We start from the raw sequence: 27,500 nt of genomic DNA, 5'->3' as shown, positions 1-27,500 counted from the left end.
CTCTGAAAAATGAAAATTTTGCATATCTTTAGCACTGTTGGGGAAAATAAATTCTCTCTAATGCTAATGGTCTATTGGTATAATTTTTAAAAAATGTTATCTGTTACTCTGGAGAAATTCAATGCATTCATATATTATGCTAAAAGCTAAACTAATCAATATATAATTATACGTACATATGTATTGAGTAATCAGAAGTATTTGTTATCTGTAAAGATGAAAAATTAATTTGATGGTGGTCACTGCCATAGGTGACTACATATTTGTTTATGAATAGCCCTTCAGGTGAATATATTTCTCATGTATACACAATACAAAGTTTACTTTTTAGAACAGGCTCTCAAGAATACTGAATGAGTTTGATCTTGTTCCAGGTGGCCAGGGGTTTACAAATACAGCACAAGTTGCCATGGCCTTTGCTGAATAATATTTATTTTAGGGATTTACTGTAACAGTTAAATTGGTGTAGGATTTAGTGTAACTAATTGAGAGAATTTAAAGATTAGATGCCCTTTAACTTGTCTCTGTTTATACAGCTCAGAATTGCGATGTGTTCTGCCTGGCATGCAGTCCACTGATTTCTAGGATTGCTATTTTCCATTTTTCAGTTTCCTGCTGAACAACTATACTGTTCTGTATCGGATTGTCTCTGAAGCCGTAGCAGATGTTCCTCATGTATATCTGCGTGGGTTTGGTGTGACTACTCGTAAGACAGATAGAACTGACTTCGGGTACCAGATGCCGCTTGAAGGAGTGAAAAAATATTTAAGCCTATCAGTCTCTGGTTACATCTGGTTCTGTCTCATCCAGAGGTTCTCAGGAACAAATATCCATTACTTCCCTGGGAACTAATGGAATTAGTGACTTTTGAATCATGGGGAAACTGCTAGTTGTATAAGGTGCCAAGGTTGGTTTGGGACTTTGTTATTGCAGAAAAGGACTGCGTATTTTTTACCTGTTAAGTATTCATCGCTGAATGACGGAAGATGGGGAAACAACAAGCTGTCAGCAACTTGACTTATATATAAATTTAATAATCTATTAACAAAAAATTAAGGAAAGTGTGATCTGAGTACGTATGCTTTTAATTGTGGCCTCTGTTCTTCAGAAATGTCATAAAGTATAGGAGACTTTCTCTGCACTGTCAGTTACCCGAGTCAGTTCTGAATGACACACGTGCTCTGTCATTTGCCTGTCAAGGAGAGATGACCCTCCAGTTTAAATGGAAGGACTTTGACTTAGTCATGTGCCAGTGGACAATATACTATTGTAGGTGATGCTGCTGGCTACTTTCCCCATCACTACTTTCTTGTAATGCAATGCATGGCCAAGCAATATTCTCTTCTTTCTGTGCTACGGGATGGGTTGGTTTCTTTGTTTTTCCCAAGCCACTAAAACTACCTCATCTTTATCACTGGTAGCATTTGGAAGGGTTGACTAGAAATTCATCTTTGCGCCTAAGAATTGTGGTTTCCCTCTAAATAAGATTGAGATGGATGAAGATTTGCAAAATCTTTTGAGGTGTACAGATATGGAATATCTCCAGTTCAAGGGAGAAGTAAAAAAGGGAGTAATATAAAAGTGACTATGAGCAGACCAAGGAGGAAAAAAGGTTACTGCTGAATTAAATTAGAATATTAAAAGTATGGAATATAGACAAGACTTCGAAAAAGAACTAGGAACTTGGGTCACTGTTAATCTGTGTGCCGCCACCCCCCCACCCCCCCTTCATTTCTATTCCCTTTTCCTTGGGAGCAGAATGGGGCTTTTTCTATATATAATACTTGAAATATGCTTATGCTTAAATAGCACTGGAACAATCAGTTGTGAAATCCAAGGAGGGTGGGTCGTGCCCTTTCAGACCTCTTTCTCCAGGAGCTTGACTAAGATTTTCTAATCTCTGATATGGTGAAAGAGAAAGGAAGGGAGAAGGAAATTGTATTTCTGAACCAATTTTTAGCACCTTTAATAGAAACAAACCCCATGAAGCTTGGTGATTTCTGAAATATTCTGCCACTGTAAGCATGAACCTCTATCATTGAGGTCGATAATGAGTTTGACTGTTTCTTTACTATGGGCTAAATTCCAGGCTGTGTTGTTACTCTATACTGCACTCCATTCCTTGTCCTTGTTGTTATACTCATTTATGCCAGAAATAGAATGCAGTTTGACAGCTATCACTACAAGTGCCTGTGGACACCATATACAAGCCAAATGCTAGATAGTGATAAATATGTTATGATTAGACTTTGGTATCTACATCATATGTGCTACAGTGAAACCAACATTTGCTTGCTCTCTTCTTCAGAGGAAGTAGGTTTGCATTAATTTAGAGATACATTGGAACAAAAATACAAAATCTTCTAAAATTTTTTAAAAGTGAATATTTTCAGTTTAATTTGGCTTGTTGCTGGAATGAAGTATATCCTTTCCAAATGTTTTAAAATCCTCTTTTTAGTGATGCAGCTATGAAAACGTAAGAAATTCTGTGTTCGTGCTTACCAAAGTGGTAAGAAAAAGCAGAATTCTTTGGCAACCACAAATGTAAGAGCTACAGATGTACATAGCAAAATATAAGAAGAATGCTGAAAAAGGGAATTCGATTTTAACTTGAAAAATACCCAAAAGAATTTGCTTGTTCACTTCCGTCAATGAATGCATGCTAGTCCTTCTTCCCTTTTGGCACAGACTGTATGAAAAGCAAGGGCAAAGATGGGTAGGTGGTGTTGGTCCCTTCTCTGCTCAGAGTTGTATCCCGGAACAGGGAAGAGTGAGGTGGTGATACATCCCATTTCTAAATGTCTCCTGCTGAGGGGGATCCATGGAGAAGTTGATAGCATTTAGTAAAACAACCCTTCTCAGGTGGAGTTCTTAAGCGGTAACACTGGCTGTCCCGCAGGCAGGTTCCTTTCCAGCACAGCTGCTGGGGACATAACAAACACAGTTAGGAGGCACGAACTGGATCTTCAGTGTGTAATGGGGTGTTATTGTACCAGCTTCACCCTTAGGCACAGCAGTCGCAGCATGTTCTGACAGATTTCGAGGTTAGCTGGTGCTGTAGCGAAGCACAGTGTTCCTCTTCTCCAGACTGGTGGGATTTATTAGGAAAAATGGCGGTCTTGGCTGTGAATCCCTCTCTAAGAATGTTTGTCACTCCCGTGCTTCATTTATGTAATGCTGTGATGAAAGAGACATAGCTATGAGTTTGAAGTTCGTTATCAGCGCCATATTTACTAACTTGTACCTTACTTTCCTCTATAACCCCTGATTACGGGCAGTAGTATTAGGTAATTACTTTCACTAGCCTTAGATGTACTTCTAGTTTTACAAAATATACTAATTTTCATCAGGGCTGTTTAAACACATTTCTTGAAAAGTAGGATGTCTTTTTAGCATAAATGATGGTAAATTCTGAATGAGTTGTCAGTACTGTTAAGATTTGTGAAGTTCTCTAATAGGTATTCAAGAAGGTAGATTCAATGCCAGGTAATATCTGTATTCTGAAATGTTATGAAAGGGGTTTTTTCTTACTTCTGTTTGTACTTGGCACTGTTCAGTTTTGATTTGCAAATTGTGTATATCTTTTTTTGTACTGGTTTTAATTTTAAATGACTATATAGAAACTGTTGAAGGATCCTTATTTGGAATGGTTGTACTTTTGCTATTGAATTAAGATAAAGGCTTGCAGTTGGTGGGTCTGCCCCATCCGTCCTGTCCATCCCCCTGTGTGTCCCTCCAAAAAAAAAAAAAAAAAATTTTTTTTTTACTCTGGACAAGGCGATAGAAATCTGGTTATGTCTGCAGGCTTTCTAGGCAGTAGCCCTAGTTAGAGTGCGTTAGATGTATTTGTACCTACTCATATTTCCAAGCGGAATTTCCTAGATGGATGTACAGGAGCCTAAAGCATAATGAGATCTAAATTAAAGAGATAACAGGTTGCTCTCAGCACCCCGTTGAACCTGGTCTGCTATGAGAAGTGTGACTTTCCTTCAGATAACATGTAGAAATGGGGTTTGTAGGAAAGTATTTAGCCAGCGATATTGTAATTGGATGCTAATTCCTTCCACATCTGTTGTCTTCTCTCCTAGAGGTGCTTGTGGTATTGGAGTTCTTCCCATGAATGGCTGCTTCTAGTATTGTGTAAGCAGACAGGGTCAGGTAATGAACACAAAAAAGGCTACTTTAGATCTAGTTATACACAATCTCTCCTTGTGAATGTACGTATGTTGACATTATCAGCAGACATGTGTCCATTTTGTATTGCAGCAATGTGCAAGTTCAAAGAGGCAGAAAAGTAAGATAAGAAAACCTGGCATGAACAACCAGATTCCACTGATGCGTGAACACAAACACACACCAGCTCACAGATACACAAATATTCCGAGGCAAAAATAAAATAGCTTCTTGGCAGATCTTATTCACACTTAATTGGCTAATTGCCCAACCTGACGCTGGCACTGGCAACATTACAGAGATAATATTTTTTTAAAGGGTGAACAATTCCTCAGCAGTGTCTCTGATATCCTTCGTATGAATATCTTTTTAACAGCAGGCATAGAAGTTTAGCCATTTTTTAAGATCAACCTGTATTTCTCTTCAGTACAAGGAAAAATATGTATATTGAAAGCTGCTTTGTGTGCTTGGAGTAAGTACAGAAGACAGAATATTTATGTTAAGCCAAATAATTTCATACGCCTATTCCTATTTTTGTAGGATCAATTTACAAAACTTCTATGTAGTAGATGAGAAAAGAGGTCTGGGAACTTTCCAGCATGATTATTCTGTATCGTGGAGATTTAAATAGAGAACGTAAGGTGTTTCCCTTTTCATCGTTACTGTTGGAATGCAGTAGCATGACCAGCTGGTGATGGGTTAAGGGATCAGCTTATAGAAATTTATCGTTCAGGGGGCTGAATGGCTCAGGGGATTAGTAATTGGATACAAATCCTGTAACCTCCAGACTGTCTGTTCACATGCACCTCATCTCGATACTGACCACAAGTTGTTACTGTCTGATGATTTTCTGATAGTTTCTCTTTTAAAAGTTTGTTTTTTCTTACTCCAATAAAAGTCACTATCAGAAATGGCACTGATGTTTGTTGTCACATTGGAGAAAAATCACAACTGAAAGGGCATGGAAAATGAACTTTAAATAATAGTGACTAAAATTAAAATTGGAAAATAGAGGGATATTAAGAATTACAGACCAGTGAACTGTATGTGCTGGGTAAATTGAAGTTATATTTTAGAATACAACTCTAAAACACAGTCATAATGCCAAGGCAACACAGTGTTGAAAAGGAAAAATATTTCCAAATATTTATACATGCATGCAGGCTACTTCTGGTAAGGCAGCGAGCAAATATAGCTAGTCTGCATAGCCATGCATCCTTTAACAAATTTGTATATAACAGGAGAATAACTACCTAGCTAATTGTGGCTTTAGAATTTTGTAACTGATTAGAGATTGATAAAAGAGAAACTTTTTAGATGGATTGTGTGATATCACAAAGCATGCAATAGACATACTACAGCTGACGCATTACTGTTTTAAAAAAAAAAAAAAGAAAAAAAATCTCTCAGACATTGTTATTTAATTACCAGCACCATTATGAGATTGTTCTACTGAAACCATTGATTGTTCCACTGAGGCAGTTTGTCCATTTCATAATGTCTTACCCTGCACTGATCAAGCTGCATCTTTGATCTTTTATTTTTAAGGGTACAAAATGAGTCCTACAAATTATGCGTTTGACAGATACACCATCTAGTCAAAAGAAGGGAATTTCTGTTTCTTCTAAAAGCAATTTTCTCTTCTGTTGTTGGACTCTCCAAAGGATGTGATCAATACATCACTGTGCTTCACAAGAAGTTCTCTTGTTGAACTTGTTGTGCAGAAGACAAGTGCTTGCTGAAATTGTATTGGTAGAGAAGTTGGCATTGTTTATATTTAATGGGATTGTTAATACATTTTAGGCCCTCGTTACGCAATGTTCTGTGTGTCTTCTTGTTCTCTTGAATGATTTTCAGGACTGTATGGGAGGTGCTCAGCTTTTAGCAGAGTGGAAAGCTTTGTTGAATCATTATTTTTCTGGCTTTTCAACTGCAGTTTAGGTTGCACTTAAAAAGTGCTAATAAACAAGGGCTTACATAAGTAAATTCTCAGAAATATAGGATAATGTCTGTGCTCAGCAACATTTTTAAGGTTCCACCTGTCGTAGGGGTCTTATGTGAAGCGCAGGGTATCCACAGCACTGTCCCTCCTCAGGAGGAGCTAACTTGCACCATACCACATTAGAGGTGTTCAACTCTTGCTAGGTCAGTGGTCTCAATATTGTTTCAAAAACTGTATTTATAAGAAATTGAAAAACATTTCAATAAAATAAAAAAAAAAAGTTTCTTTTTGGAGGATCCTGGGAGCTGGTATTTGTTGGAAATTGTACTGTCTGTACAAAAAAGACAGTTGCTTTTTATTTTTAGGTGGAATTTTTAAATGAAACTAAATGAAGTTTAATGGCTTATAACATTGCATGAATTTGTCAAAACTGATCAGCTGGATTGCTACACAATGAATACTGAAAATGTTCTGGTTTTTAGGCTTATAATAGCCTACAGCCATTCAAAAGTCAAAATGTTATTTGATGATTTCAGAATGTTAATGAAATTATTATTAATAGCACATATATTAATCTTAATGATATATGTAAATATGGGCAAATGTAAAGCTCTGTTGATACCAAAAAGACTATTCTACTGCTTGAAAGTAAACCTGGGGTTAAATTTCAGGGATCGAGCGTAAAACAGTCTGCTCTAAATGCATCAATAAAAAAAAATCATGATGAAGTTTAAAAATGTATACAGGCTCAGGAGATTTGGAGTGTTTGTTAGTACAAAAAAATTTTGAAAAGGAACAGATGATTATATTTGCTTTTAAATTAGCAGAAAATAGTAACAGACTGATTAAGTAAAAAGATGTAAAAATCTTTGCTTTGTCGTTATCTTGATTTGATATGTTATCATATCTAAGAAATGTATACGTGTGTGGGGGTTTTTTGGAGGGGAGGGTAGTAGCATATATCATTGTCCACTGTGGATTTATTTGGGTAATGATTTGATTTGACTGGCTTGATTTTTGTTTCTGTGCTTTCTGTTCTTTAAGTTAAAAGGGTCCTTCTCTTCTAAAATGCATGCAATTTTTTATTTTTTTTCCTTTTTGGTGGTGTTAAGCTGTAATATGGTTTTCATGGTTGCTTTCTTTAATGCCAGGATGTTTTTTTTTTTTTAGGAAGGCAGCAGGTTTATGTCTAAGGAATGTGGAAATTTCTTGTCTGTAGTTATATGTAGTAAACAGTAAGATACATTTTTGTTTGTTTGTTTTAATATATATCTTTGAAAAGCTAAATTTTGCTTGTAGGATATGATCTCTGCATTGCAATGTGAAAAAGAGAGAGTGAACTTTATTATATAGGAGAATTTCATGGCATTTTACCTGTTGAGGGCCCTGTAGAGCCAGATGTATAGTACAGTGACTTGACTAAGTGACAGGCAGTAGCAGCCATGGTGTCACTGTGTATTATCACCTCATGCTAGCTGGAAGCACTCCCTGAAGCCGATCTAGGTTGTATAGTCCTAGATGAGGTCTTCATGGGTGCTGACCATAAAAAGTTCATCAAAGTAATGAGGCGAGGCGAGAGCTTGGCGCTCATGGGCAGAGCTCAGCACCAAGGAGTGTGAACCGGCTCCAGCTGTGACAATAAAACAGCAGGTGGCTGCTGTCATTAGGGGTGGCAGATGAGGCAGGGGACTAACATTCAGCCCACAAAACTCTCATTTGTTAGCCATCGCCACTGTACCATGCAAAATAGCTTCCATCTCAGTCAATTTTACTTTGCAAAATATTACACAGTCGCCATAAGAAAATTAGAGCCTTGGGTTTACAGGTTCCTTGGATCTTATTATCAGAAAACTCTGAACTGTCAGATTATGTGGAAAATTGGACTTTTTTCTCCCCTCAACAGTTTGAGGATCTCTACAGTAATTTTATAATAGGGCATTTCCACCCAAGCATGTGTTTATTGGTTAATATTTTGGACTGTTTTGTTTGTAACTCTTTATAAAATCAATTCCATCAATCCATTCGGCTCTGTGTTGCAGATAACATTGCCTAATATTCAGTACTATGAAAGCTGCACGCTGATCAGACTATTTCTCTCTCCAGGTCTGTCCAGATACAGACATTTCATGTCATAAATCATGGTTTTGGGGGTTCTGCTAATCTGAGAAATGGTGAAGAAACATAACAGCCCTTTGATTTTTGTTTGCTTATTTCTGTTTATAATAAATGAGAAAGCATTTTGTATGTATTTAATCTTTGCAGAGAATAATTACAACCACCTAAAATTTGAGGCCTCTCTTGGCTGAAAACCGTCCCAGGATAACTCAGCCCTCCTATGGGTAAAATGCAGCGAGCCCTGCGGGACGTGGGTCTTGGGAGTCAAACAGCGGGGAGCTGCATTTGCTCCAAAGTGAGAGCCATTTTATTTGCTTAGCGTTACAAAGCTAAGCAGAGAGTTGTGTGTTGATGGTTACATGCTCTGTTCCATAGCTGCGAGTGACCTGTGGGCAATATGGCGTTTTCAGGTGGTCATTTGGACACATAAGTGCTTTTTGTGTACACATGCCTCGGTTGTGAACATATTTATTACATTTCAGTGCTCTAACAGGAATACATTAATGAAAATCAAAATGTGATGCAATGGAGGAGTACCATGTGTGTTGGTACCTGTGTCACCTTTGCTGTCAGGTTCCCCTCTTTCCAAAAGTAGACCTGTGGGATCCCATCACTTCACGCTAGCACTCAAGATAAGGCTTTATGGGGGTGTGGTTGCAATGACAGCAAGGATCAGAAAAGGAAACGCACTGTAACTGAAGCTTCATTTCACAAAGACATTGAGACTGAAAATAATTTTTCTTTTCAAGAGATGTGGTTTATGTCTCTTTATAGGACCAGGCTGTCACTTTGTATGTAAAACCAGAAGTCCTGTAATTTATCCAGTTAGTGACACACCTCAGAAACTTGATTGGCAAGCTCAGAAGAAGCGGAATTCCTTTTATTGTATCTTTTCAGGTAGTTTATCAAGTCTTCTTTTTTAGATAACATTCTATAAGCTTTTGTTTACAACAAACCTGATTTCTCTTTCACTTGTTTGTTCATATGTACGCTCAATATGTGTATGTAAGTATATCTAGGCCCTTGAGATCAAAGATTTCTTTTTTCTTAATTCCATTGGGCACCTATATAGTTCCCATCTCTCTCATGCTTGATTTGTGGCCAGAAATGGTCAGAGTTAATCTCAGCTGCTGGCTGGGATTGGAATATTCTTTGCCAGAGAACATTCTCTGCTGTGTCACAGATATCATCTTGATGACTACTGATTTATCTGATATATATTCCTTTGGCTTTCCCAGACTGATAACAGTCTTCATACCTAGTGCATGCAACATCCATGCTGGACTGCAAGAGTGGCTTTTTTCATGCAAAACATCCTTCTAAATTCAGTGGGTTTTTTTTATTGTCTTTAATTGCTTCAATAACAATTGTATGTCAGGAGAGTACTCTATTAATCCCTGTGGTCCTGGCTTTGGACTTCTGTGTCTGAAGTGATGGACATCAAAGGCAAACCTAAGAAACACCAGACTTTGCACTCGGCAGCTTTAGTGACTAGTAATTCTCCTGCTAAGTCTGTGGTTGAAGTGGTGAGAGGTGTTACTGTTTGCTCATGGGACAAATGGAGTAACACCACTGTTACCACCTGGAATTCTCATTTGGGTAGACTTCCATGCTACTCTTAATATCACCTGCATACTCTACATTCAGTGCCATAATTTGAGAGTTTTGTAGGTCTGTAGTACTTGTAGAGCGCATAAGAGTCTGTCTGGTCTGCATATCATGGTTTCTTCTAACAGTCCTCGTTACTTTCTTGAGCCGATCTCCTCCCCCTTCACTGGTAGGAGGAGGAAGTTGTTGCAACTCTCAGCTTTTGGGAAGAATTGGGGATGGCTGTAATGGGAATATCCATAGAGATTGAGATGCCAGTTGAGATTGACAATTCCAAGCTTTTATTTATGCTCAACTACTAATGAAAATGTCTTTTAACAATGAAAAATCGAACATTAATCAAACATACTAGCCAGGTGTTAGGCATACAATATGGCTGGTCTGATGCCACAGTGTGTGGTGGTTCTTAGTCTCTGAGGTAGCAATGGCCAGGCTTGAGAGCCCTTGGACAAGGAAAGCCAGAACCAAGGTGGGTGTCCTCTTTTTTCCTCTGTGCTCCAAACGTGTTTATGTGTATACAAGCACCAGATGCATTTTTGTGGATTGAAAGAATCTGATCCAAAGGATTACTCTGTTTTTTCCTTGACTGGGACCAGTCTGTTCTGATTTGACCAGGCTGTTGAAGGTTCATCCATGTGGATGATATGTCTGATAGTTACAGATTAGGTCCTGCTGTCATAGTCTTACTATTTTTATGCAGTTGCAGCTACTTCGGCAAACAGATATTCTCAAGTATTTTGCTTTCTACCTGAAGTGAAACAGTCTTGTGGAACGTCTGGATATAAGACAAAAAGGATATGTTTTACAGCTGAATATGTCTCAGAAATAAACAAATCAACCAGCACTTGCTTCTCTATGTCAAGCAGAGACCTAGGGCAAGATTCTCACTACTCTCACAGATCAGACTGCAGAGTCTTAGCTCCAGCCACCATCTATCACCAGCAGCATTTTCAAATTGTGGGTAAATTGTCAATAAAAACTGTGTGTGCCTTCTGATTGTGTATGACTTCTGAGCAGTTCAGTCATCAGATAGTGACCAATTTATTAATCTCATTCCTTTCTTCTTACCTTGCAACTTTGCAAAAGACTGCCAGCGCTATAGCTGCTGAATTGACTGAGCTGTATATGGTAGCACTGCTACTGCAGGCCCTATATGTTTTCTAGCCCACAATAAATTATCTTTAGATTTGTTTTGATTTCCTTTAAAGGTAGGCAAGAGTAGATTCTTTTGATGATGAGGATTTCACTCTCAAGATAGGTCTTCCTGTAGAAGCTTCTGCATAAACCTGGTAACTCAGTCTGCAGTGCAATTTCTGAGCAATTAGGAAGAAGCTACAACATCAAAAGTGACTTTTTGTTCAGGAAGAACAAAAGATTAGAATTAAGTATGTTTGTTTGGTTCTATCCATTCTAATTTTAAGTAGAAACTCATTGAAACATCCTTATTTTGAGGTAGTTTTACAGGCTGTTTCTTGTACTTTGAACATACGTAGACTTTGCTCCTTAGAATTGCTGGGAAGCTCTGTACAAACTGTCTGCAGGAAGTCCGATATTTCAAAACTCCTCTCAGGGTACTTAGAGATGTGGTTCACCTGATTTTCCCAAAAGGTTGAATCCACTTTGAAGGTCTTCCCACTTCAAACATTAGTCTGTTCATCCTGCTGTCTCTTTCCAGATGCAGGATGATGGTACATGGAACTGATGCCTACTACATCAAATTCTGTATCTGAAGTCCTGAGCGTGCTAGGAAATGGACAGGGAGACAAACCAGTCTCTGAAGAAAGGGAGGGAATGGAAAAGGGAGGGACCAGAGTTATAGGAATGTTCAATGTACATATTGTGAGAGAAGAGAGGACATAAGCAATTGCTGAGTGGCAAGGTTGGTAGGTGCTCTTTTGGATCACGATGCTTGTAGCTGTAAACCTTCATTTACGTTTAAAGCATTCCTGCAGCTTCATTTAGTATAACAAGCGTGTTCTCTGGTGTCACATTTCTGGATGTTGATGGTAGTCTCTCTTAGATGCAAGGCACTCCCAACACTGAGCCTAAAGTTGCATTTCAGAATTTAGGCAAAGAGGTTCTGAGTTGTGGTAGACCACGAGGTTGATAGCAGCACTACAGAAAGCACATTGTGATTCTTTCTTTTTTTTTTTTTTTTGTTCTTTTTTTTTAAGCACTTTATGCAGCTGTTACATTACCAAACACCTGTTAGAGGTGACAATTACAGATGTTTGATAACCTATGAAAATGAATAGAACAAGTGATTCTTTTAGCTTAGAAGTGATTTGGTAAGGTGCGTTTAGAAATGTAATTACATACTGCTGCTGTCTACCATTATCACTTAACATTCATTAACTCCTCTGAATATTGAAACAAACATTTCTTGTAGCGGTACTAATTTTCTCATATATTTGTAAGGTGATTTCCTGACAGAGTGAACACCTTCTGACTTTAAAGTTTTTGCCACTGTTCAGCTGTTTTTAGTCTGCTCATTAGGCAAACAAAATAAGTAGAGAGCCATTTGTTTACTTACAGTTATCAGTTTAGCAATATACTGTGTAATAAACCATCTCCTATTTCTTTTTTTTGCTAGCCAATGGTGGTGTGTTTTTTGGGTTTTTGGTTGGTGGTTGGTTTTTTGTGGTTGGTTTTTTGGTTTTTTTTGTTTGGTTTTTTTTTTTAACTCCATGACAGAATTGTGGGTATTTAGATGGACAGTAGATCAATTCACATTCAGTAGGAAAAATCTGGTTTAAACAAAAATAAAATATTTTATTACATTTTATTTTGTTTGAGAAGAATACCCAGCAGGATATTATTGAAATAGATTGTTATTTTTAGTAATGGTGCATGAACAACTTCGGTTTCCTTTCTGAGCATAGGTGGTTGGGGAGAATTAAAAGGTATGCATTTCCTAAAATTGATTGCACTTTGTTTGTTTTTTTTGGTCTGACCTGTTTCACTGGTCATTAATTTTTAGTCTATTCATAAATGATATTTTGCTGTGATTTTTAGAGCCTTTCTAATTCCTGATGTTTGGGGGGGGAGGGGCAGGCAGTGGGGGGATGAAACTCTCCATTGTTCATTTAAGATGCCATAGGGTACTGTAGAGATCCGCTTCTTGTTTTCAGAGAAATCCTCTACTTTAAGCTGAGTAGTATTTCCCTTGGTTTGCATGCTGTTATGGCTTAGAAACAGCAGACATGACCTTCTGGTGGTGTTTTATTATGGTATTATGAAATGGATAATGCTTTGGGCCCTGTTCTGTCACTTTTTATGCTTGCACAGCTTAAAGTGTATTGGCAGTGTTTTATATGGTCCAAACTCTATTTTTGATGTATAATACCATGCTGCATCATTTACTGAAATATTTGCCTATGCACTAGTGTTTAATTGTGCCGTCCAGCCTATATGCTTTGGGCCACATGGTAAGATTCTTTTGAAGTAACTAAGTCTTATTTTCAGCAGAGTTATGCACTCAAGAGTGTAATGGCTTTCTCCCTCCTTTAAGGAGGCAAAGTGTGCAGTCTCTGGAAACTGTTGTCATTGAATGTGGTACAGTTTACATGCCCTGTATGCCATGTGAGCGGCTTTTTATTGTATCTCCAAATCTAAAAGTTCCCAGTTGTGCTCTTAAGTTTCCTCTCACCTTTATGTTAATAACAGTTATCACTGCACTTGGCTTATTCATGCATCTGCTATTGAAAGGAACTTTTTGTATTTAAAAAAAAAATACACCACAAAACCCCCAAACCAATGAAATTCGGAACAGACCTATAGCTAACTTACAGGAAACCTTTCTGATTTCAGTTACAAAATAAGTAACTTGAGGTGAGACACAATAACAAATACGTGAGTTCCCTTGTGGGGGCGGGAATCATGTAATCTTTTGCCACAGTCCTTGCGAGGACAGGCTAAATTTCTGTCCTGGATGGTTTACGTTGTAACATCTCTTAAGAGGGATGGTGAGAGGACTCTGCAACTTCGGATGGCAAGATCTCTCTGAGCCAGCTTGAGTGGAACAGTAGAGGATGTTTTCTGTTTTACTTAGTTTTCTCTTCCTTTGTGCCCAGGTCTCTTCTGCCAGAATACGTAAAAGGAGGTAATTGTGCCCATTGCTACTACTTTATGGCCGTGTGGCTAATAATTCTTTCACATCTTGAGGGACGCAGATTGGTGGCAGAAAGCAACAAGAATATGTTGAGGGATTTCTCTCTCTTCTGGGTGATAGATGCAGGAATATGCAGCAACAACACAGTTGATTGATTGATAGTGCACAACTCATCCATAATGATCTGTCTGATATAGCAGTAAATTATTCTTGAGATTGATGCAGGTCATTGAACAGCACATTGACAATCCTGTTGTCTGTCATCCCGTTCAAAGCAAGTCAGGAACAGTAGCTGCTGTCATACTTAAGTCTACCTTGGGTGCAAGCTGTGTGCAGGTGTTCCACTAATACAAGTTGAAAGGAGAAGACAACATCTTTTTTGCGTTGGGCACTTCAGCTTCATTGCTAGCTCATTCCAAGTAACAGTAAAAATAAGTGAGGTCTTTTTAGAAGAGAAAGTTGTAGTCTGTTGCACTGATGATTGCATATTGACATAAAATTAATTTTTGAAAATGTTGGGTTTTGAACTTCAGCAACAAAACATCTCCATGGCAAAGTTGAAAAATAATTAAGAAACATACCTGACTGTTGCATGGAAAATGGTTAAAAAAATGCAAAACCAAAACCCACCTTCAAACTTAAGGCAGAAAGGATAATTCTCAGAAATTTAAAACTTACATTAGTCCTTAGGTTCTATGATTTACCATTATATTCTTGCGATGTTACTCTTGTCTTGTTAGTGATGGCAAAGTTGTCCTCATTTGCCTCTTTGAGTTTTTCTTTTCAAGAGAAAAAGTTTGCATTTCCTGGTGTGCCAAATTTCTCGCACTTGAAGATAAGGAGGAAGGAGCCACATATGCCAAATGTATGCGTTTTACTTTCCAGTTTAATTATGAGTGTTAGTGAGGATGGAGCATAAAATAGCCATATCCTTCTCTAACACATGGGGTCAGCAGGGAGTGTAAGGCAGTGGGTCACAGGGCTCTCAACATCGCAGACTGGGTGATTACGTGTGACTTGTTAACCTTCTGAAATTTTATTGATTTTTTTTTTTTTTTTTTTTTTTTTTTTTTAAACTTAAGAAGAATAACCCTAACTGTTAGCTGGGAGTAATAAGACCTGCTTCATTTGGCTGCTAAATGAGTCAGCAGAAAACACCAGCTTTCCTATGTGGGGTTCTAGGACTTGACATCCTGTCACAGAGGGCATGAAGTTTTTCAGGTATTTGGATGTTTTCCACACTAGACTTCGCCCTGCCAGATATTTACTTGAACCTGACACCTTGTCACAAAGGGCATGAAACCTTTCAGACTACTGGATATCATCCACACCAGACTCTGCTCTGCCAGATACTTGCTTTTAAATTGAGTCCCTTGCGCGCAGTCATGCAAGAGAGTTATCAGCACCCCAGCCTGGACCCTTCAGAATCGGCAAACATCCACGAATGATGGACTGGAAGAAATTCCCAGGAATTTAGACTTTTGATGCATGGAAAAAAAAGATTACTTTTTCATAGAAAACCATTGCCTTCTGGGCAGTTCTGCATTTTCCTCTATGCTCTTGTTCCTGAAGCTGACCTGCTGAATACAAGACCCTGACAGACAGATACTTGGGTAGCAACTTTTTTATATAATTTTGCAACTTTAAAAACTTAAAGTTTTTTAAGGTCATATAGACTGTTTATGTACTATTTGACTAAATGCTTATTTGAATATAGGAAGTTCTACTTTTATGTGTACAAATCTAAAGTACATGCAAAATCTGTAATTACATATATAGAAATTTTATTGAACATTCTGAAATACATGTGAGCCGTGATATTCCTTGAGAAACTGCACTATTTCTTTCTCTTACTAATTGATACACTTGTTGGCATGACTCCATGTGAACCACTCATTCAACTACAAACAATCAGGTAATAAGAGCCATTGAGTCCATGTTGTTATTTACTTGCCTGAACATACTGTCCCACTTCTTAGCATGATCCATGTAGCTTGCCTTGATTTTCTGGTTTCTTGCCTCAGATGAAGATACAGGGATAGAAATTCAAGCACAGATCATGGAAAACAAAAACTGATGCAGCCAGGATAATATATTATTTCCTTATATTCTGTGATGGCATATAAAAGTTGAAGAGATCCTTTTTCTTATTATTCCTTGAAGCTGTCAGATCTCCCAGGTGATTTATCCAAAATTGTAAGCTATTCTATCCTTTCTGAGTGCCTGAAACCTATTATAAAACCAAGTACTAAATACTAATTGAAAAATAATAGCATTTTATTGTGCTTTTTTATTATTTTGTTTGTGAGTATGGGGTGGGGTCTTCTTGTTGTTTTTTTAAAAAGGCTTTCAAGGAGCTTTTTAAAACATCCTGTATACTTGGGGTCTGCATATGTCATGCAGTAGCTTACCTGTATTCTCAGAGTTAAATTCATGTATAAGGAGGTTCTAGACAGTTTAAAGGAGATGTAAAGGTTATTGAGAATATGAATAAAGAGTAGATATTCATTGTTATTCTCCTAGACTTTTCTGCCATCATTGAACATTGTTGTCTGTAAAATAAATTCTCCAAGAGCAGTTGCAGAGAGCAATGTATCCACTGAGAAGTGACTTAAAATTGCTCTTCAACTGCTAGTTAACTTGTTTGTAGAGTCCCACAAAAATAAATTCTCGTACTGGTCCTCCTCAGCAGTTACATACAGTTATAAGGTGACTGGTCTGTTGACATGGCTTCAAAAGACTTTCTGGTAGAGGTAAGGTGTAGCTCCTTCCTTGGAACTAGGTCAAGGCTGAGCACTTAGTAAACACTCAGGAAATAACAGATATCTTGACTTTATGGGCCAGAATGCTTGTTTTGGTTTGCGTGTGTTTGGTTTTTTACCTTGGCTTTTCACTAACACAGTGATGTACGTGCTAAAAAGAAAAAAAGCTATTATAGATTCAAAACATAATAAAACCTAGAATCTTTTGCCCTCTCAAAACAAGATACTTCACAGAGCACAATTCTCTCCCTGCAGAGCAAATGAGAGAACAGACAATACATGACAGATTGTTCATATTCCTTGGGTACTGCGATGATAAACATTGTACATGCTGAAGAACTTGTATTACACTAGAATAAAAAGTGGAAGTAAAGATTGTCCAATGTGTTTCTTTATTCCCAGAATTAGAAGTCCCTTTGTTTCTTCTGTACATCAAAATGTGCTTTTATAACTGAAGACAAGTCTGTAGAGGCTCCTAAATCAGTTACAGACATTCTCAGAGTGAGTCCAAGTACTGTTTGATGACTGCCATGGAATATGAGTGGACACGTTCCTACAAAGCCACAACTCTTCTAAACTGAAAACAGAATATTCTGCAAGCTTATTTTGGGAAAGGTGCTCATATATTTGTGATTGAAAGTTATTTTTATTTATACCTTATGTGAAAAAAATTGTTCATAGGGAGGGTGCATGCTGTTATAAAGCTGTGTGTCATTTTTTCAACTTGTCTTTAATTTATCCTGAAGTTTGAACATAGAGTGTATAAGATGGAATATGTTGCTAGTTTGGAGCCAGAGTAGTTGAAAATCACTAAAACAGTTAAACCAATAGAATGCCACTGCAAGCAAACAAAATCCTACCTACTCGCCTTTCTCCACTGCAAGAGGAGGCTTCTAGGAGCAGCCTTCCTAATGAAGGGGGGAACTGCCAGTGACCATGACTTGGATGTATAGACTAGACATTTCTGCCTGAAGAGAGCTGACCCTCAGGAGAGCAGCTGGGCTGTGACTTCTTGTCTTCGTGTGTGTTGGGGATGAGTATGTCCAGATCAGAGTTTGTAAAAATGGTTCCAGGCCTCTGGTCTGGCCTGGTTTGCATGTATTGGAAGCAGGAGAGTACGGCAATTAGAGGTTTTTCCTACTCCCTTTTGATGTGTTTCTGAAACCAGTTAATTTCTACAACTTAAACATTTCTATTTCTGCTAGAATTAAAAAGTAAGAAATGAGAAATTCAGTGAAGCCTGAGCTGGTGTTTACTGCATTTGATGGAAAGATTCTCTTGGATTTGAAGATGCATTAGAGCAACATATCTGGAAAGCGTTCACTCCTTTAGTCCTTACTGCTGCCAGCCAGGCTTCCCTTAAAATTCTTCTGAAAAGACCAAGGCTAAGTCATGTCTGTCTATTCAGTTCTGGCAGTATCTCGGGAATAACTGATTTATGTCAGCAGAGGTAAGTTGTTGGCATAGATAACAACAGGATTTTTTGACTACTAAACCAGTAAGTGCTTAGAAACCCAGAGTTAACAATGTACTGAAAATACTTTTTGTGTTTGTTTTGTAAGGCCAGCAAACACCACTACCACCTCTCTCTTAAACTCACCTGCAGTATTTGGTAAACATGCACAAATAGTTCCCACACCTGTTGTTTTTTTAGGTTGTCCTCAAACTCAGCATCTAAACCAAAATGTTTAGACTTTGCCTCAATTGTAAGGGAAAAAAATCTTTTGTTTCAATAAGGGCTGTGTCTGTTTGTTGGTAATGTTTTTTTTTTTTAATCTCGTTCTCAATTTCTTACGAAAATAGCAACTTTGCTTTTATTTTTAAGGCCTGATTCTGTAAGGTGGGGAGTTGTTCCTGAGCTCTGCTAAGCATTCCAGGCTTGCATGGATTTTACACTCCTCAAGTCTTAAGTCTTCAAGCCTTACATTAAAAGCTTAAAATGTTCGTAGGCGCTGAGGTGCTTACCAAGTCAGTCTTCATTTTATTTGTGCTGTGTTACTGCAGCAAAATAGTTACTCAGAACCTAGATACAACAGAGAGGACGCAGCTAATGTGAGATCAATTGCTTCATGTTATTAACAAGGCCTTTGTCTTTGATTTTTGCAGAAAGGTATGTCTGTCTGTACCCCCTGCACTTGTGTGGTGTAAGAAATGTTCAGCTTTTGTTTGGAAGCTTCAGGTACACAGGCTCAGAACAACAAAAAAAACCCAAAACAAACCCGAATGTCCCTAGAAATACTGTGTAGGTGGTTGAGATCTTTATATTCCATGTAAATAGCAAAGTATGCCTTTACAACTTGGATTGTATGCTGCCCTTTCACAGCAATACCCTTGGTTTTATTTTCCTGTTAGAGAAGGGAGAGAATGGAGGTTTGTAACAGGAAATACAAGTATCACTAAATTAAAATCTGTTTGGTACCGTTCATGGCTGTGTGGAAATGGTTAGTATTTCTGCCTAAAAGCAAGGGCAGTATGTTTTAAATGCCTTGTGCTGTTATTAGAACACATTTTTTTTATTTTGTTACAATTATTTTCCCTATGTACTGTAATTTGGATGGTACTTGCATAGTAATGATGGTAATGGTGTGATAGATTATTCACAGTTGTAATGATTATGATGCCATACTTATAAATTGTGTAGGGAAAAGTATTTAAGATATTTTTTTAATGTCTTTTTTGTAAAAAAAAAAAAAAAAAATAAGGAAATCGCTATCATTTAAATAAGACAGAATTATATTCTTACACCTTAAGGGATGCACAAGAGAGATTCTCTGTAATAATGTGAAAGTGCCCAAAGTAGATCAGACATGGAGAAGCTACATTAACATATTTGTAAAGGAAAAGTACTGTCTCTTGGCTTTTGTGGCTCTTCTACGCCATAGTGCTAGTGTTTTACAGTCCTTCCATTGTCCATTACTGCAAACACGTCCAGATGAATTCAGCGTTTAATGTTAAAAATCTTATAACATGCCAGTTTGATTTGTAGCCCTTCATATCATGGAATGCTAATTAAAATCATATTTTTGCATATGTCATGCCTTTCATGTACATATGCAAATAGAGTCTATTGCCTTTCAGCTATTAGTAATTAACTTTATGAAGGACAGCTGTAATACATAATTAACAAAAATGTTTGCAAGCCCTTTTCACACTGAAAGTTGCAGCAGTAAAATTTTTTGCTTATCGAGAAAACCATTTTAGTTTGACGCTTCAGTCTGATATCTAAATTGTTTGAAGCAGTCACATGACATAATTAAATTGATGTTATGGTCTTATCAGCAGAAGAATGGTACTTGATAGGCTCCTATCTGTTTCATTATGTATGTCACCCAAATTAAAGTAAATTATCTGCGTTTTGTTTGGTAGAAACATAATGCCAGGTAGTATATATTTTGTTGCTGCTGTTGATGCTTTGAACAATGTCTTGCCAGTTTGAACAATATTCCTGCTCAAAGTGTATTCATGAACATGAGCTTCACCTTTTCCATCCTTTTTTTCACAAGGCTATAAAATAACTAAGGCTATTAATTTGTTTCCATTTCTATTTCTTTAAATAATTAATAGAATGAAATTTGACCAGACATAAGCAGTGATTAAAGCATCTGATCTTGCTGTATTTTTGTGTTACTCATTAAAAACAATGGAACTACTTGTATGAAGAAGGGTTGCAGGATGGGCCCATTAGGTTTAAATAAATTCAAAGATGTAACTAAAACTGTGTTAGTTTATAACCTGAGAAAATGTTATTTAGGTAAAATAGGCTATATTGTCAGTATATTGTATAAGATGTTCTAATTTTCAAAGGAAAGCAAAAACAAGTTTTCCATTCTTTGACCAGATAAGTATGGTTGTGATACTTATTCATAAGAAAAATAGCCAAGTGACTGCAATCTGAAAAAAAACCTGTCATTACAGAATGAACTCCCAGATTTAAATCATAGTCTAGCAGGGATTTTTAAAAGTCCACCTTTAATAAAATATGCTCAAGTGCATGCTCAAACCAGAAAAATACTGTATTTAAAAAAACAAAAAAGTATTAATAAAAAAAAATAATCTTCGTGGGTTTTCTGTTTGTTTTGGTAGGGTGGCGTTTGTGATGAAGAAGCATTTGAATACTCATTTACTGGGCAAGCATGGAGTTGGCACACCCAAAGAAAGGTAAACTACTTTTAAATTCTTTCTCATTTTACCTTATACAATACGTGGAGACCTTATCTGGAATATTTGGCTTACAATTGAGTCACTTGGACTTCTAGCTCAACTCCAACTACAGAGGGAGCTAACATGCTTAAGTGCTCTGCCAGTGTAGTGCTTATGACATGTCTGTGGGTGTCAATAGAAAAATTGTTGTAGAAAGCCATTCTATGCAAAAGGTGTAGGATTTTCACTTTTTTTTTTTGTGGGGTTTTTTTTGACAGGTGATACTGTTTTCTCAAAATTTCCATAGTTGTCACTGTCCCTCCAAGTATCAAATCAAATGCTACTTTTTTTCTTTTTTTTTTTTTTCCTTGCTGTCCTTGATGCTCATAGGTTTATAAAATGACTTTCCGAGATTTATGTTGATCACTGAGGTCAAAGCCACAGAGGAATCAAAAAGAAAGTTTCCTCAGTGTTCTTGGGCAGGAACAGAGATCTGGTGTTTTGACTGTTTTTAAAATTATTTAGTTTGTTTTTTCAATCTGTGTACAGTTACTATTTTCAAACTTTATTTGCAAGCAGGTTATTTTTGCTATGGTTTAAAATATAACTGATTTACAAACTAAATGGCACTGTGCTTGTGGGTAAACAGATTTTGCCTCAGATTTATTAGGCACATTGTGGCATAGCTATTGCTGTTTTATTGAATTTTTGGGGCAACTAGAAACTTGGTGGTTTTTGGATACCCAGAAGATCGCATATTCTCTTTCAGTCTGGGTAGATGGAGGTATCCTCCCTGCAGGGTTCGTTGCTGGATACTTGATACTGTTTCAAGCATTACTGCCTTGTAACTCATTCTTCCGGTGTAGGCTTTCATAAATAGAGAATTTCTGGTTTTGATATGAAAGAAGGGGAAAATGGATGATAGCTAGGAGTTGTAGGAGAATACTGCAAAACTCTTTCTGGGTCATGTTCATGTCTTGTTAAAGACACTGGAAATGGTAGTTGATTAGACCCTTTCCTCACAAGTTTGTCACACTTAAATCACTGAGTGACCTAAGAGTAGAGTTTTAAATTAATACATCATATACACCTTATGTTTGACTAAGCACTTATTTAAGTGGTGCTTATATTTTTTAATGAGATTTCCTCTACAAAGTGCTTAACCAGCATTTTCCTAACACATGGTTATTTAAATAGTTTTGAGATATTCTGTTTCATCTAAAATATAGAATGATGCATCGAAACAACAATTACAGTTTCATCAAAGCAGATATCATATTAAAGTTTATGCTGGTTATCTTTTGTCATAGCGCAACAATTACAAAAAATGTTTTGCTCTGGTGGCTTATTTTATAACTGGAAGCATTCAATACCAATATGTTCTTTTACAAGGGGGTACTTACTGTATAATCATCATAAATACGACATAGAGATAACTTGCGTTACCCTAGTGAATATGCGCGCAATAAAGGATACATACAATAGATTTCCAAATATAGTACCTTAGCCCGAGAGGCGTATTTTTAGCGATCATCATCTTGAAATGAATTCCTAAACAAGCAGGGTGCTATAATCTAAATTGTTTGTTGCTGGCTTTTGTTTGCGCGTTTCTTCTGAAAGCTGCCTGGCTTTTTCCGTTTTCCCTGTTTCGTCGCACGTTCCTCAAAGGCTTTCCGGCTGGCCCTGCAGCGTGGCGCAGAGGGGAGGAGGAGGGGGGTCCCTCCCTTGCCCCCCCGGCAAGGTGCCGGGTTCACCCTTGCAGCCCCGGCTGCCCGAGGAGCAGAGCCCAGCTCAGGCCTGCAACCTCCCTGCCCCATCTGCTAGCGCCGGCTGCTGCAGCTTTACCCCCAGGCCGGCATAAACAAGTGATATTTGGGTGGCTTCCTACCCTCTCCTTTTGAAAGTTCTTCATCCGTCTTTTGAATATTTCTTACCTGCGCTAACCTTTTTAGCTGGCGCGTCCAGCTTAACGTCATTCAGCATCGAATTGTAGTGGCAGAGCTACGACGACGATATAATTTTCTAGTAGCAGTCCCTCACTGGTGATGGTGGACGTTCTGTTCTATTCTATTCTATGTTTAAGCCATGTGATCTAATGCAGTAAATACCAAACCACTGCTGCTTTCCTTTCCACCTTTCCCTTCCTGTTATGAGAGAGTTTGATGCCTTTTAATGGCTTTAGGAATGAAAGAAATCCTTCTTCAGCATGTTAAACCATCACTTTGGGTATAAACATATTATAAACTAAGTTACGTAGTTTTCTTACCTATTTAAAACGTTAATGTCTTGATTATAATTTTGCAAGCTTGCTATTGTTTAATTTCTCTAGGACGATATAATCGGTTTATTCTTTATGTTTTGAATTTGATTCTGCCCTCTGATACACTGCATATTATAGCAAATACTAATAGAAGCTAGCTAAATAGGCTGTGACAATTAAATTAATAATGCATTTTATTTGCAAGTGTTTAGTCTTCACGGTTTGACTGATATATGCAAAGATGGTAATTTATTAAAAGTAAATTCATGTAATTGTACTACAGAATTTGATGGACCAAAAAAAGTTGTCAGCATGACTATCATCAAAAACAGAAAATTGAAATAAGTTCAAAAGGGTGCTTGAAAAAAAACCAGTTACAACCCATACACCCTGAGAAATTGGTGCTCTTTTAACAAACTTCTCAGAAAGGAATTTCTGGTTACAAACATTGAGATAGTTCGGAGAGGGAGAGAAAAAATACATTTACAATTTAGTAAGCAGTACTGAACTAGTGTGCCTTGTTCTCTCTAGCTTTACGTAACCCATAACTATTGCTTTTTTGTATGCACAAAGGGAGGTGTTATGGAGGCTGTGGAAGTGTTTGCATGTGCAGATATAGAAAACAAGTATAATGCATAATAAGATTGCTCCTAAAACATCTTTTTGTTTTGAGTTTTTTCTTTTTTGGGGGGAAGACAAAATTGATTTTAAGGGGAAAATACTGTGCAGCTGGAAATCACAGTAGTTTTTAAAAAAAAAAAAAGCCTCGTAGTCAAATGTCTGCACATTTCAGCCACAAAAAACCCTACTGCCTAGTCCATTATGATCATTACCATTTAATAGCTACTCAAAAGTGGAATGTTTTAACACAAAAATTCCTCTAAGGTATTCTTTCCTGTTATTGGAACTGTGATACTGATTTATTGTCAACTTGAATGTGTCTCAAAACTGGCATGTTATCTGCTAAGTCCAAGGCCAGTACATATTTGGTACTTCAGTGTCAGTAATCTTCATGGGACCTATAACTATATCTTATTGGCAGGATAAATCTTTGGCTACACCTTTATTGTGTCTAGGAGACAATGTGGTTGAGGACAAGGTGAATGCATCAGTAGTGTTAATGGTGCCAAGTTCTAATTTCTGTTACATCGTTATGTTACTTAGGTGTAAATTGTGGCAAAACAGAGAACAAATAGAGATGTTGCGCTATTGCATATAACATATATACATACACACACATAAAAATACAAGCAAGAGAATAAAAATAAAATCACTAAGTCTTTCATCAGTGAGATTGAGTTTTGCCACTATTAAGCACAACTCTGGATTTAGAAATTTTTCATATGAAAAATACATTTAACTATTCTTCAGATTTTTTTTCAGGACACCATTAGTACTGTACTATATGCATCTTATAGTATATAAGACTTTGTTAACTTGAATTCTGATACATCTGTTTATTTTTTGTCTGTTTACCACAGAAGGGCCCTTACTGACAGTTGTTTAATTACCTCATCTTCCTTATGAATTTTAAATGATGAGTTGCCTCTGAAATAACTTTTTGCATATGAGTGATCTCATTGAGTCAAATAAGATCAGTCATATATATAAAGTTACTCGGAGCACAAACACTTGCTGAACTGGAATCTGTGTTACAAAACATTTTCTGTAAAGGTCATTAATAATATGTTTGGTTTTTGTAAGGTTCTGGCATTTTTTTTTTTCATGTGCTTTAAAAATAGGATCAATGTTACAGTGCTAGTAACATTGTATGAAGATCATATGATTTTCAAATGATCTAATTGATTGGAAAAGCTGTGTAACAATTTCAACTTGGGAGCAACAGCTGTAAGTAAATACCTATTACTGTGTAATAGCAGCCTAAATATATTTGAGATGCTTTTTCAAATAATGTTGGAAGATAGTGTACTTCTACAACTCGTGTATTTTTTACACAACTGCTTTGAAGTAAAAAGAGGAATTTCCTAGGTGCTTGTTGTTCAATGTGCTTTCATAAGCCTGCATGAATTTTGGAATATCAAATGCTACTAACATGTGTGGTATAAATACCGTAAAATATACAAGACGGCATGGTATGTCATTGGAAGGCATTGCTGAGCTCTGAAAGAAAAGTAGCTAGGAGAAATGAATGGGGGTTTGATGTTCTGTATACTCCTTAGAAAAAGTTTTGTAATAAATTGCATTGTCCTGATATTTCCATCTTGAATGTAAAACTAGAAGTGAATGAAGTGCTTCAGTCCAACCCTGTTCTATTTAATTGAACTGTTAATCTTCTTTTGAAACATTTTTCTTTGAGTAGAGAAATTTCTGGGAGTAACTATTTGATATGCCTGTTTTGTATAATACTACCCTGTACCTGCAAAGTAAAAAGATCCAGTTGGTGTTAACAGCAGATTTGGGGAAAACAGGTGGCAAAAGTCAGAGTGATGTGTCATACATACATATATGTATGCAATCATCTTGTAATAACTTACTCATGTTCCGAAAGAATGAGTTCTCTGACTGTGTCCCAGAAAGCTTTCCGGTTAGAGGTGTTGGTCGTACATACGGATACATGGAGGAGAGGCTACCTGTAACTGCTGGAGGGTAATGTGCTGGGTCTGGCCATCAAGCCTTGTCATCACCTTTTACTGCTGCTTGCAAAGAATTTTGAGCTTTTCAACTGAAACCTAACTTTACTAGTTTAACTGGATGGGAATGAAAAACTTACTTAGTTGGTTGTTTCCTGCATTTGGCTTAAAAAGGATCTTGGAGAGTTACAGAACCATTCCTTGGGAAAGCCCTAAGGAAGGAAATGTAGCTTTTCCTTAAAGCATTTACTAGTCGGAAGCTTGTGATGAGAGGAGGGGAGTGGAAAGGACTCAACATTCAACCATGGGTTAGGAGCTAAAGTTTTACCCAAGGTCTGTGCTAAGCTTGCAGTATTTTGGAGGCTTACCTGACCTTCAAAAGCAGTATTTTCCTGTGGAGTTCAGCTCTTGGCTGGTGCCGTACTGTTTCAGAGTGTGGTACAGCCTCCACAGTCCTTTGCTACCTGAGCGCTCTTCTCTCTCTGTGGCTGACTGGAGGAATGCCAGGAAGCCATTAGGGTTACCTGAGCTCCCTCAGATACAGAAGTAGATGATGTGCCGAAAAGTTGCAACTAGCTTTCCTCTTGGCTTGTTGTCTGTACACGCATCATATGTGTTTGCTTTGCTACAAAGAAAAGAAAAGAGTAGGCAGCCATTTATACTTTTGAAGACTGTTTTCACAAAGACAAGTGATAAATTCAGCATCATAGCAGAAGGAAAAATATCAACTGAAGGACTGTAAAAGAATGAAGTTATTTTACTACTATTCATTATTTATTCTTCCTATCAAATCCTTGCAATCTTATAGTTCGGTTCAGAAGGAGGGGCAATCTGACGTAAGTTTATTTTAGTTGTCAGGTATGATGTGAGATGTTTTGGGAATTTCTGTAGTCGGCAACAATCTTCCTGTTGGGAAGGCTTAGCTGCTATGGGTAGAAGATAGAAGGAGCGCCTAATGGGGTGCATGCTGCCCACAGTGAGCACCTCTGGCTAATTTTAAGCATCGTAACAAGATATAAATGATGATCTCATTGTATTCATAAACAACCAAGTACTGTCTAGAGCCTAGGTTATTAGTTTCATTAGCAATTGTACGCTAATATTGTCTGTGGATCTGTGGAAGACAGTATGGGTAGTCGCTGAAAGCTGCTAAAAGTTTTTTTTCATAGCAGTCTGTTTGCAAGGAAAACACAGTTCATAGTTGCACGCCATCAGCCAAAAAGTAGTCAGCCGCAAACTGATCCTTCCTCTACTGCAGTCAGCTGAAAGTAAGTTGTTCCAGTCATACGTCCCAGCTTGCTTCTTCCACTGTGTAAGTAAGTCAGCCATGCGGGCTGAGAGGGTAAGGATTAGGAGGGCAATGTATCTCTAAATCCCTTTTTACCTGCGCAGGATTGCGAGCAAGAGACCTGTCCAGACAGCTACGCAGAGTATGTTACACTACTTTGAATTTGTACGGCGTTGTACTTTGTGGCATTTATGGATGTAAAATGTTCCATGTCACAGGTGGTATCATGATTCTTAGCTTTGATCACTCTATAAAATACAACACAAATATTTATTGAGTACATTGTAGAGGAAATGGAAACATAATCTCTTGACTGTGCTGCAATGAAATATTTTCCATATATTCTGAGGAATCATGAGGAGTATTTTGTAGACTTTGGAAGTAAAAGCAGAAATGCTGTGGCAAATGCTGTGTATGACTGATGGTAGAAGCTCAGCTTCTAGTTTTAAACCACACGCTTCACAATGCTTCCATCAAGTTATAATGCCATCAGGACTTCCTGCAGCCAAA

The 27,500-nt window shown here is 37.4% G+C and overlaps 1 protein-coding gene across 2 annotated transcripts in view; it reads left to right on the top strand.

Moving 5' to 3' along the window:
• The window catches only part of ZNF407 (zinc finger protein 407), a 354,196-nt gene that overhangs the window by 118,357 nt on the left and 208,339 nt on the right, over positions 1-27,500 (top strand). For both annotated transcript variants that reach the window (XM_075704981.1, XM_075704980.1), the window contains exon 4: positions 20,795-20,869. In XM_075704981.1, the coding sequence (XP_075561096.1) occupies positions 20,795-20,869 (75 nt within the window). The remainder of the gene's footprint in view (positions 1-20,794; positions 20,870-27,500) is intronic.

This window comes from Pelecanus crispus, chromosome 2 (assembly GCF_030463565.1).
Source record: "Pelecanus crispus isolate bPelCri1 chromosome 2, bPelCri1.pri, whole genome shotgun sequence".
Taxonomy (NCBI): domain Eukaryota; kingdom Metazoa; phylum Chordata; class Aves; order Pelecaniformes; family Pelecanidae; genus Pelecanus; species Pelecanus crispus.
The sequence above is the reverse complement of the archived record's forward strand: the minus strand, read 5'-3'. Positions and strand labels throughout refer to the sequence as shown.